The sequence below is a fragment of the Eurypyga helias genome, unplaced genomic scaffold (assembly GCF_000690775.1).
Source record: "Eurypyga helias isolate BGI_N326 unplaced genomic scaffold, ASM69077v1 scaffold16925, whole genome shotgun sequence".
Classification (NCBI taxonomy): Eukaryota; Metazoa; Chordata; class Aves; order Eurypygiformes; family Eurypygidae; genus Eurypyga; species Eurypyga helias.
This window is the reverse complement of record NW_010249782.1, coordinates 7,428-20,272: the sequence shown is the minus strand read 5'-3', so window position 1 is coordinate 20,272 and position 12,845 is coordinate 7,428. Positions and strand designations below refer to the sequence as shown.

Genomic DNA, 12,845 nt, shown 5'->3' with positions numbered 1-12,845 from the left:
TGCTGAAATACTCTTTAGGAATCGTTGGTCTGCTTCCCTCTTGCTGTGCCGTGCCCTACGCTGTCTCTCCATGCCACTCTCCTCAGGGGACCCCCAAGCTGTGCTGTCTCTGTGAATCAGCTTGAAGTCTCTGCCGTGTATGAGCACCAATAAAATGCCTCCTCACATGTCCTCAGCTGCCTCACAGTCTCCTCTGCTCTTTATTTCAGATTGATAACAAGGGGAATCACCTGCTAGTCCATGAGGAATCATCCATTAACGTCCCTGCGATCGCTGCTGCCCATGTTATTAAGAGATATATTGCTCAAGCAGCAGACGAACTGTCCTTTGAGGTAAATAATTAAAGGACCTTACATTCCTTGTTATGTACAGAAGAGCGTAACGTGTGTCTCTGTGTGTGCGCATGTCAGGAATATATTTGGACGCCTTCAGGATGTTTTGTGAGGTGAAGCTTAGAAGATTCGGTTAAACAATTGATTTGCAATGGGTTGGATACAGGGAGGAGTTCAGTCATCTTTAAAATATAGCTTTACTTGGCATTAGTATCTTCTGATTTAACAGATAGTGCCAAGTCTTCTGTACAGCGCATTAAAAGTGCGTTGTATCTGCTCAGGAAGGCTGTCCACATGTGTGTGCGTGGACACGTGCCAGTTCAATACATTGCCCAGTTTACACAACCTGTGCTCCTCTTAGCAACTCTGTGTCTCAAACCATTTTTAAGAGCTTCTACTCTTAAGAACCAGACTGTGAAAGAATTTGGTTCTTAAAAAGCAGGTGATAATCTAATACTGTTCTGAACATCTTTCTTGATGTGGAGTAGGAGCTGCTGTTTCCATGTTTCTGCTGTTTCCATGTTTCACGCTGCATGTTTCCACACATGTCAGACTGTGAAAGAATTTGGTTCTTAAAAAGCAGGTGATAATCTAATACTGTTCTGAACATCTTACTTGATGTGGAGTAGGAGCTGCTGTGGAGCACACATGTGGAATATCAGCCCCTGGAAGTCTTTGGGTATCTGGCTCTTGTCTATTCTACCCAGAAAGCGGCATTTTATGCTCTGATTGTTAATGTGCAGCGGGACTATCAATGGAGTATTCAGTGTTATACAGAAAAGCGCAAAGGGAAACAGTCAGTGCCCGAAGGAGTCTTTGTGATCACATTCATAGCATGCAGCCCGGGCAGTAAAAATAACATGCCAGGGTTTTCTTCATATTCAAATCCCAGGCAATTATTCGTGTACGCCAGAGAACGGCGCTAATCGGAAAGACATGCGGGCATGTCTTCTTCCAAGTTAAAACGCAGGTGGTGCAGGATACAGGCCGTTTGCCAGTGTCTCGGTATTAAGCAAAGCACTGTTCCCTAACCCACTGTTCCCTAACCCCTAACTCTCTTCAGGCTATTGTTCATTTCTGACAGGCAGTTGCAGTAGTAGCTGACGGGCATTTGCTCCCCAGCACTGAGGAGAATACCTGGCTTCTCTGCGCTTGGCGGTGAGGGCAGTTTCCGTAACGGAAATCTGCTTTGCTCTTGGTTTGCTGTTCCCTTGAGGAAATCACTTCCCTGTGTCTCAGTTATCCTTATCTGAAAAACAGGGGGTGTTACCTTCTCTGTAAAGCACTTTGAGATCTGTCAATGTAAAACAGCTGGTAGAAGTTGGGCGTTACTGTTAGCACTATTTGCTGTACCCAGCTGTAGAGCTTGCTTAGGTTTTGCCCCTTCTGCTCTGGCCTGTCTCATTTTCTACTGTAGAGGCCACACGGCTCCCGATTCCCACCAAGCTAAATATAATAGTGACTGTACCGATCTCCTTTGGAACTACTGCAGTATTACCCTTTTTTTAAGGGGATGAGCAAAGCTTCAGAAACCTGTTTGGTCTCCGTGGTCATTTTTCATCCCATGGCTGTAACACCACACCAATTAGTTTGTTTTCTAATTAAGAAAAGCATGCCTTGGTCAGTTTGTGAACTACAAAGGGAGCTTAACTTTTCGCTCTGAAAGAAAACAGGAAGACGTATGTCAGTGCCTACCTACACATACACAGGCCATGGAGTAAAAATGAGTTCAGCTCCTTGAGAGTATTTTCCGAAGCGTTTGACATCGCTCACTTGTGCCTGCAGTTTAATCAGAACGCTTCTGTACGCGTTGGCAGAGAGCCTGCTGCGTGGAGGGTCGTTTCCTTACTGACAGCCGTATCCGGTGTGTCGTATAATGCAGCAACTCTCCGACCTCGCAGTTTGCTTCTGCGAAGGCAGATGTCTTAGGATTGGAGTTGGTGCACTTGCTCTAGTTCTGTGGTTTCTTGTGGTGCTGAAAAATGCAGTTATTTGAGTTGTGCTTTCCTCTCAGACACATTACGAGCGGCGACTGATATTGCCAATCTTTTGCAGGTGGGAGACATAGTGTCTGTTATTGATATGCCACCGAAGGAGCTGACCACGTGGTGGAGGGGCAAACATGGATTTCAGGTAGGTGCAAGCATCAGACCAGATAGTGCAACTTAAATAAGGGTAGGAATCTCAGTGGTGTGTTTATCGAGCTGCTGTGCCTGCGCCGGTTTGCTCATGAGTACAAGCGGAGTGCCCTTGCATTGGCGTAAGAGGACTTCCCCTTCCCCTCTGGACCTGGGCTACAGCAGACACGTGGCCTGCATGGGAAGTTTTCTCCCTGCTCAACTGTGCGAGTTAGGGATAGCCACGAGCCTTTGATCGACAGCTGGCCTGATGTTAGCGGAAGGGGATGGTGCACCCCCTCCGAGGCAGCTGACACTGGTATTCAAGTCATCGCGTCCCTTCCGCTGTCTGGAATGAGATGGGGCAGAAATTCAGGTTTGGAGAAAGCCGGTTGATGAGACACTGCTGCTGACTTGGACAAGCCACCCGCCTAACCTGTGCCTCCGTGTCTGCATTCAGCGGGTCGTGTTCATAGTACTGGTCTCCGAGTGCTATAGCAGAAAGATTTAGACTGAATTTTCAAAAGATCTTTAACATACCTGGGAATTAGGTTCTAAAGCTTTTGCATCAAGATGCTACTTTCCTTCCAAAAGAGGTTTTATTCCCTAGCTTGGATTTTCTCATTAGGGAATCTTAGAAAGTCTCTGCTAAACAAAACCCAGCAGCTACTGAAGGTTGTGGTAACTGATTTCTTGCCTCCTCACGCTGTAGTGTCTCACGTTTCCTCTCCTTTTGAGGAGGAGGGGTTTTCATACTGCAGTTGCTGTCTGCGAGTAGGTGGAATTATGTGTTTGCTCTGGAGAGGGTCAGAATTGACCAGACGCTTGTGTGTTTTGGCCTGGAAAGTCTTCTCAGAGACCCTCGGATTTTCCCTGACAGACTTCTCTGTACCAGATCCAGATTGGGGTTCTGCTGTCGTTAATATCAGGGCTGCGTGCAACTGGATCTCCAAACACTACAAATCCCATCTGAATGGAGTGTTAGTTACACGATTACATTTCTGTCCCGTTAGCCAGAGCATGTGCGATACAGCTTTTGTTGGCTTTAAATCAGATGTGGGAGTTCAGATAGTATCTCGTTTGTAACCTCAGAGCGGCGTGGACATACGATACCTGCTCTGAAATTAAATTTGGTTTTAGAGTTGACACATTGATGTTTCTTGAACAAACTTGACTGTTCTAGTTTTGAACCGTGTTATGGCTTTGCGTGGCTTTTGTTTTAATCTTAGGAGCCCTAAAGCTGTCTTTGCCATGCTATCAAAAACTAATTAAATGCTTTAGTAGTGCTCGGAGTGATCAGGCTACGCCGCATTTAACTTCTAAGTGAATCAATAAAACAAACCAGAGCTACTCTGATCTGTGCCTGAGCGCAGGCACTTTGCACAGGGCTGATGGACTGCGAGTGGATGGCGTTCCCAGGCAGGATGGAGATGCCATTCTTCACTGCAAGCTTCCTGCTTGCCATCAGGCTGGCTGGAATTGTGACTGGAGAAGAGCGTTGCCGGTGATTAAAGACACAAGGAGCAAGGGAGCTCTTCTGCAGTTTGTCACTGCTTTCTGTCTCAGATCAGATCAATCCCAGCATAAGGATACGTTGATGAGCGGAGCGCTTGAAAAGGGGTTTGTCTGTATCCGTGCACAGTACTGACACAACAGATCTGAACAGCTGCAGCAATAGAGCACCGTATTTTTGTTTAACAGAAAATTAGGGGTGGAATAATCTGGCGTCTTAAATTGTAAGCAAGAGTCTGTCAGAATGTGAAGTGGGTCGCGGCCGCTGAACCACGCTGCTGGCAGCGCAGCCGCCGTAAGAGGTGTTTCAGTAGCTTCTCGGGGTGTGTTTGCAGAAATGCAGCAATTGAAGTTGGTGCGTTTCACGAAGTCACTGCCTGCCAGCTGAGATCGGGTACCAGACCATCTGTGGGCTTTCTGCTCCTGCTGACTGCAGAGGAAAGCTGGTTAGCGCAGAGGTGGGCTTCGACAGCTGTATCTCAGTTGACAGGCAGTAATTTCATAAGCTATGCTCAGTTATTACTGCATAAACATATCTCTTCACCCAACCACGGATCTGATTTGCAGAGAGGTGCATTTTTCCTATGAATTGACAGTTTCTGTCATTTCTTTGAAGTGTACTTAGAGCTTTTCATTTCCATGAAACACCATCAGCTACCAAGAGATGCAAATTCTACGAAGAGAGAGAGGAGGTTTTAAACTGTATCGCAAGTTTAAGGCCCATAGGCTGTGAGTGTACAGAAAAAAACACATTTCCTGATGTAGGGGAGCTTTTTGACCATACTAACTGCTGCAGTGAGAAGAGAACTCAGAGAAATTTCTCTCTGGTGTTGATATACCAGAACTAGAGATGTGTTATGGTTCAGTGCAGAAGTGTAACTTGATGAGTACTTTAGAAGAGCGTATAGGTGAAAAATGGTGTTATAGAATCACAGAACAGTTTGGGTTGGAAGGGACCTTAAAGATCATCTAGTTCCAACCCCCTGCAATGGGCAGGGACACCTTCCACTAGACCAGGTTGCTCCAAGCCTCATCCAGCCTGGCCTTGGACACTTCCAGGGATGGGGCATCCACAGCTTCTCTGGGCAACCTGTCCCAGTGCCTCCCCACCCTCTCCGGGAAGAACAACTTCCTGATATCCAAGCTAACCCTCCCCACTTTCAATTTAAACCCGTTACCCCTTGTCCTGTCACTACAGACCCTTGTAAAAAGTCCCCCCCAGCCGCCTTGTAGCCCCTTCAGGCACTGGAAGGTGCTATAAGGTCTCCCCGGAGCCTTCCCTTCTCCAGGCTGAACAAGCCCAACTCTCCCAGCCTGTCCCCATGGCAGAGGGCCTCCAGCCCTCGGAGCATCTCCGTGGCCTCCTCTGGACTCGCTCCAACCGGTCTGTATCCTTCTGATGTTGGGGGCTCCACAGCTGGACGCAGCACTCCAGGTGGGGTCTCACCAGAGCAGAGTAGAGGGGCAGAATCCCCTCCCTCGCCCTGCTGGCCACACTTCTCCTGATCCAGCCCAGGATACGGTTGGCTTTCTGGGCTGCCAGTGCACACAGCCGGCTCATGTCCAGCTTTTCGTCCACCACCATTATAATGATATGTATCAGAATGGATGAAGCTGGTGCAGCCTTTCAAGCATTTATTATAGGCAAACAATTCTGATCCCATTAAGGAGCAATAGTTGTTGTAAACGTGATAGCAATCTGTTGATCCAGTCATTTTAATTAATAAAATAAATCAACAATGCCAGATAGTTGTGAGTCTGGGAGCAGATAAAGGGGGGAGGTCCAAATTCCAAGTGTTTGGACAGTTTGTTCATGTTACTTCTCAGATGTTTTCCTTGTGCTAGGAAAGGAGCACGGTTTTACCCAATGGACTGCAGCTCTCATTGTACATTGTGTCTTGATAGGTGGAGAGCAAGGTTTTGCCCAACCTGGAGAAAGGTCTGGCCTGAAATTACTCACCTGGCTTTGTGCGTTTAAAGCAGCCGTGGCCCGTGTGTCTGGGCAGAGGTGCATTCATTTCTGCACGTCCCCTTGTCCGTTAGAATTCACAAATACGGGTCTCTGTGTTGTGCGAATAGCGGCAGGTCCTCAGACGTCAACAGGAACGCAGAACTGACGGGTTGCATGGGCTGCAGCTTTGGTTCAGTATGGAAGTCCGTTTATTCTTTGCCAGCCAGAGCTGTCCTTCGGGAATGAATCACCACTTTTCTTATCCTTCACATTTCGGTATTGCAGTTGTGGGTGCCTTTCTCCCAGTACCTGATCTAATGACTGCACTGCAAGACACTTAATCCTGTGTGGAACAAAAGAGCCCACTAGGCTTCTTATCATTTTCTCTGGTTAAAGTAAAATGATTTTAAAGATATTTTTCCTCAAGCTTTTTTCTTTCCAAATGCCTTCAGTGAGTCACTGCTTTCATTGTAAGGTTGTTACCTAGATTGCAGCCACCTCCACTAACAGCCTTCCAGCCCTCTTTGTTCTCCTCCTCTTCTTTTTCTTCATGCTTTGTCTTTTCAATCAGTAACTCTGTTTCAGGCAGCTGAATCATTAGGGACAGGCCCTTTTTTTTGATGCACAACTGCCTTTTGATGTTCTGAATAATTCTGTCTTGTGGGTAGCTGCCCTGCTGCATGGCAGCAAGCTGGAGGTGACGCCAATCAATGCCCAGGAGTGTGCGTAACCAGAGGTGGACTGGGCTTTTTTAACCAGCCTGTGCTTACCTGAGCTTGGACTGGTTGTGAAACACAGGCCCTTGCTCTCAAACCGTGTTCCGTGCCGAGCCTGCATCCAGGCTTTAAGACTGAACAGACTTCCCAGGAAGGGCCGTGCTCTGTCTTGGTCGGGAGTAAAATTGGCTGCTAGTTGAGAGCATTTTTTTTCCTTGTGCACCGTTTTCTAAGAAATAACAGGTATGTGATGTGAACACAGAGTGCCGATTCCTCAAAATGGCCTGGGAAGGCTGGGCACGTTTTTATGGCCAGTGTCACTTTGGAAAGACCAGTTCTGAAACGGGAAGCCGAGTTCCCATTTCTGGTTCACGCGCGTCGGTGTGGGAACTGCAAGGGGCAGCCACGCGCCCGGTGGATGGTCTCACCTGCAAGACGGGCGATGTGCCGGCCCCCGGTGGACGTGTCACCTCTGATGTCATTTCTCAGCCAGACGGCCACTCCCGTTTGTAGCCCAGAGCCAACGGCAGCAACACGTTGGGCAAAATGACGACCCAGCTGATTTTCCTACTCTGCACGCGTCCGCTGCCCGTTCTCTGCGGGCGCCCAGCAAGGTTGGCACGGGCAGAGGCGCTCGCCCGCCGTCCCCGCGGGCACCGCAGGAGGGAAGGTCTTTCTGGGGCTGAGCAGCAGAGATTTCTCACACTTCTCTCTAGCAGCGCACATGACCTTTGGTTGTGATGTTCAGCATTCCGCTGCCTGCCAGCTCCGCCGTTCCCGGCCGGTGGGAATGCTAAAAGAAGAGCTTTGGACCAGCCTCACCTGGTTTCCCAGGGTCAGGAATAGATAATTAACATCTGCTGTCCCACACCGACATTCTTTTTGTGAATAAAAGAAATGAGAAGGGTTTTGTGGCCGAGGTGTTCAGCTGTCTTTTCCAAGAGTTCAGGATAAGAGGACTAACGATCCTGCTCCTCCTGCAGCTGGTGCCCCTGGTGTGCAGCCCTGCTTTGGAAGCACGGTGAGGGTGCCCTGCTCTCCGCCCCAGCCACTGCCACAGGGTTACTTGGCAAGCAGCATAGTGCACGTTCTGCTTGTGAAAGCCAAACGAGCAGTAAAACATCGGTGCTGCACTGTTAGGTTTTTGTAAGCCTGGCGTGATTGAAAACTAGGAGAAAAAGATCTGAATAAAATTTAACCCATAGTCTAGCCTATGCCAAAATCAAAAACACAGTCAAAATGCCTCACAGAATGTTTCGTTTGCCACTAATGTTGCTTCAGCTTTCTCATTTGTTTGAATTCCTTCCTCGTACACTGAAAATTATTACTGTTACTTTGACCTTTCCCCTTAAAGCTCATGCCTCTTCCGGTTTAGCAGAAGCTGGCATAAAAGACAGAGTGGCTGTTGCAGAAATGTTTGCATATAGCAGTAGCCCGTGCTTTCCGCCTTTGGTTAAGGTGTGTAGTGATTTTTTTTTAACCTTCAGATGACCCTGTATTTATCTAAATATATACTACCCTTGCTATTAATTTTCGTACGTTGCCAAATCCTTTAATCCTGGCTCAAGCTCTAGTAGTGCCTTGCTACATCTGTTGAGATTAACTCTTGGACTAAACTCATTTATTTATACAAAACCGTGGAAAACTTTCCATGGGAGGAAAAGCAGCATCTTTTGAGTGGGTGGGAACGAGGCACAAGTTACAGGTTATGACCCTGACAATGATCCCTTGGGGATCTTGCAAGAAAAGTTGGAATAAATAAGTCAGAACATGGGAGCTGTCGGAACTGTTAGCGGTGAGTTAACATCAGAGAGCTTGTCAACACTAGCATGAGTGAAAATTCGCTTTCCCTAAAAAAATCCATTATAATTACTGGTTGTGAAGATGGCAAACATGATACATTGAGAACAGGTACAGGGTTTTTTTGGGAAAGGTTCCCAAAAAAGCAGTGACATAACCATCTTGGGTCTTCTTTCATTTCTAAATTCATACTTCAGCATTGCGTACTGAAACAGGAAACACATGGTGTTAGCTACCTGAGCCAAACCAGCTTTTGATTGTGGTGGGGGATTTGGGGTTGGATTTGCATCCACCATGTTTCGGTATGATTAATGGAAGGCCGGTGCCCAGGTGTTTCGGGTTTCTTTACCCATCTCAGGCATCACTGTTGGTGGGCGATTAAAAAAGACTTCTCAAAGCATTGAGAATGAAAGAGACGGTATCACCTCCGCTCTGGAGTCTCCCAAATATATCGTTTGTCTGATGGGGTGAGATTTTCACAGGATGTGTACATTGTTCCTAACTTAATAACTGCCTCCTGCATCTCTTGCACAGACAGCGTCCGAGACACTTTTCCCTATAGTGAAGTATTAAAAAAATGGAATGTATTTTGTTTAAATATCGGTACTTTCTCTGTAGGTACCAATCAGCCTGTTCCTCAGCATCTCCTAGCAAAGCAGCATCATGGGGCCATGAGCTGCCCAAGGAAGGCCCCTGTATGTGATGGTTCAGGCTGGTTTTCTTGTGCTAATCGGCATATTTCTATTTATAAACTGCACAAAAATCACCACTGCGTTGTATTACTCCCAGATATCGTCTCCTTGCAAAATTGGCACACCCAGCTGAGCGAGTGATTGGGAGAAGTCCTACATTATCCTGGTTTTTGGATGGGTTCTTCAGTTCTGGGAGTCACTTGAGCAGGAGTGGAATGCACTGGCCAGCCTCAGTTACAGGGAGCCATAGATCAGAGAGGCAATGTTTACTGACTCCTAGTGCTGCTGCTGCAAGTTCTCTTCCCGTGCTGTCATAGTCTTAACAAAAAGCATTTTCCCAGTCTTTAACAGAAACTGATGGATTACTGTGTGTCCGACAAAACCTTGCCTTGGATTCTGGGGGTGTGGGAAGAAGTATTCCTATTAACTCTTGCTTCCCTTAGGGAATTTGGAATAGTTTCAAAGTCTGGGGTGTTTACCTAGACACACCATGCATGGTACTGCTACTAAATTGCTTGGAACTTCACGGGTGAAAATCAACTTGGTGTAGGAAGGAGACTTTTTTTTTTTATTCTTTCCCCCTTGGAGACAAAAGGGAGTTGTGTAAGATGAATAAATAGAGAAGGGACTGTTTGCCAGACTCGCAGTGCCGACTGCCATGCGGCTCCACTGAATTTCATAGATGTGCTGACATGACTGGCAGCAGTCCTGGCCCAGTTCTGCGGCTTTGATGAGCTTGGGGCCCATCCGCTGGCCACACATTGTTGCAGCGCTTGACCCAACTGGGGCTGGGAGAAGTGACTCGATGCTTTCAGCTGTCCAGATCACATGCCTGACACCGGCCGGGAAATCCTGCTTCTGTCTTAGACGGGGCGTCTCGGAAGGGTGGTGGTGCTTGAATTACACGTCACAATACGGGAGCTGTGTTGAGTGAGGAGATGGGATCTGGAAGTGAGAAAGGTCTGGAAATAGGTACTGAGGATAAAAGTTGCCAAAGGCAAGTCTGGTTGGGCTTGACGTACACTTGGGATGAGAGTCAGAAGGAAGACACTGTGGAGAGGAGGTTGGGATGCTGGGAAGTGTAAAACTCTTATCTGGTCACACCTTATCCTGAATCCTTGAAAGGGAAATAATGTCGTTTCTCCCCAGATACGGAGATATCTGAGTGGCATGTGAATTTCTGAAGGCACATCCTATTTCAAGGCAACCTTAAGATCCTCCCCTTACTCCAGTCTCCAACCCTTCTGCTGGTGTAGGCTGTCTCCAGCATTTCTGAGCTAGAGGGGATGCCAGGGAAGATGGTAACGGTCGATGCAGGAACGCTGCGGGTCAGCGTTTGAAAACGATCAGCCACCTTGATGTGCACTGGGCACTTGGAGATAATAGAATCTTTGAGGTTGGAAAAGACCTTTAAGATCAAGTCCAGCCGTTGAAGAGGTGTTTTCATTGTCAGGGATGCTGGCAGCGGAGAAGAAGCTCCGTTCAGTGCCTGTCAAAAGCGCTTGCACAGCACTGTGCTGTGGGAGCCCAGGGTGGGTCATTCCTGGTGAAGCTGGCTAAGGAGAGTCCTGCCTCTGGGGGCTGTTTCTGGAATATTCTTTCTGAAGGGTTAAACAGGTTGTGCAGTATGTTTGCCAGCTGTGGTCTCAAAGCAATTTCCAGGAATGGATATGTGGCACTGTTATCCCTTGTCATTTGCTGGTGGAGAAACTGAGGCGCGGAGGTTGCACGGGCTTGTCCACGTTCAGAAGCAGATACGCACCAGGAGTTCTGTTAAAACTTCAGAATCTTGTTAGAGATTCCTTTGCTACACCATGCTGTTCCTTCTAAAAATATTGGTGTTTATTCTAGTCAAATCACTGGGTTCTTACTTACAAGTGTACAACTCATTTTATGTATATTTTATTTAACCTATTCTCAGTTCTAACCTTGAATTTAATTCAGGTTAACTAAAACCACATTGAACTTTTTTAGCAAGATCTTCAAACACGCTCGGTTTGAATGCTTCAGGAGCGTCACCCACGCTCATCACATCAGCGCATGCAGTGAGGCCACGACACAGTAGGGCGCTTTGTGCGTTCAGAGCGCCTTCTCCTGACCTACCCTACCAGAATACACGTTTTTCTGCGGTGGGACTGTGCAGGCCTGCAAATATATTGACCCATATTTGATTTCCTTTTTTTAGAGGAATAAAATACAGTATTTTGACAGTGAAAAAGGGTCAAGTGCTGGTGAGATTTGAGTGCAGATAACTGAGGTGCTAAGAGCTGAAGCGTCTTGCTGTCTTCATTAAATTTCACATTGCATGCATGCAGCCAGCTGCAGGAAACCAAGTCTTTCTGGCTCTCTGAGATTTAAGGGTGTGTAGCACACTTATCCTCTCCACTCTCTGTTGCAAGTTGAATCTCTCTATCCTGCAGACCAAGCGTAGAACACAGAAAAATGTATTTTACAGAACTAATTATTCGGTCTGTAGAATTTTTGCCTGCATCATTTTGAAAAATTATTACTCTTAGGCTGTTCATTGTAGGTTGGATAATGTTATGGAGCATCAGGCAAGCAGAGTTCGAGGAAAATGTTTAATCGTTACTGGTTTAACAGCTCCAATCTTAAAATCGTCACATTCAGTATTCTGCCTCTCTTTCTGCTTTTACTACAGGTTGGATTTTTTCCCAGCGAGTGTGTTGAACTAATCAACGACAAAGTTCCGCAGTCCGTGACCAACTCTGTGCCAAAACCAGGTATGAATATTAAGCTTTATGATACAGTGAAAGAGAATGGAGTTGTCTTCTTGGTGTTCCATGTTTTTAATATCTCCTTTGTACATGTCACGTCATACTCTGTGTATTGATCATCCTGTACCATACCACGCGATCCTTTCCGTGTGTCGATCGTCTACACGTTACCTCTCCTGGAATAGTCGCCGCTGTTGTGTGTCTTTTCAGCTTCGGTGTTTTGTAAGCTGGTGTCCGTGTCTGTCTCCTCCATGACTTGAAAGACTCTAAGAATTTAAGTTTCCTTCAGCTCTCTAAGTAGCGATTCCATGCAACATCCCAGTTCCCGGTGTCCGGAGTGTGTTGTGAGTTAGGTGTTTTTCATACAGAACATACAGGTGACCCAAAAACGTTTATGCTGACTTCGATGGAATAGATTAATTAGGTACTGGAAGCTTCTTTGTGTCTGGGGAAGTCAGGGATAACAGAACTTGGAATTCTAATTGCTTCTGCTCTGGGTATACGACTCCAGCTGCTTCCTACTGCCCTCTGGACAGTTTTGTATTGTATGAAATACAGGCAAATTAATACCCATCTCTGCTGAGGAAAGGAAAATAAATAGGAAATGGGATCTGCTGTCATCCTAGCGTACGCTGGAAGTGATTGTCGTTAGATGTGCTGGCATAACTGAGAGCTCTGCAGAATTTACTGGTGGTAAACCTTTTGTTTTACTCTTCCAATTATTTTTTTAAATATCTATATATTCGTATATATAAAGATACATCTGTATATCTTTTGCATCAGGAGAAGCAGTTTGAAATTGCTTTCTTAAAACATTACGCAGCCGGTGAGTTGAGTTGGAAAGCTGGATAACTGGGGTCCTTTTCACTATTTTAATGATGTTCCTTGTCATACAAGATTGCTGACGTGATAGTTTAAAACAAATGGGTGTGCTCCAAAAGTTTGACTTTTACAAAGGGAAATACGTTTATCAGATCTTGTGTTGCAGCT

The 12,845-nt window shown here is 46.5% G+C and overlaps 1 protein-coding gene across 1 annotated transcript in view; it reads left to right on the top strand.

The window, feature by feature from the left end:
• LOC104509529 (rho GTPase-activating protein 32-like) overlaps positions 1-11,861 on the top strand; it is a gene marked incomplete at both ends in the record, with an annotated part of 16,237 nt that extends 4,376 nt beyond the window's left edge. Inside the window, 3 exons of the mRNA XM_010151498.1 lie at positions 210-332; positions 2,388-2,465; positions 11,780-11,861. Of these exons, the coding sequence (XP_010149800.1) occupies positions 210-332; positions 2,388-2,465; positions 11,780-11,861 (283 nt within the window). The remainder of the gene's footprint in view (positions 1-209; positions 333-2,387; positions 2,466-11,779) is intronic.
• Positions 11,862-12,845: the final 984 nt, after the last annotated feature.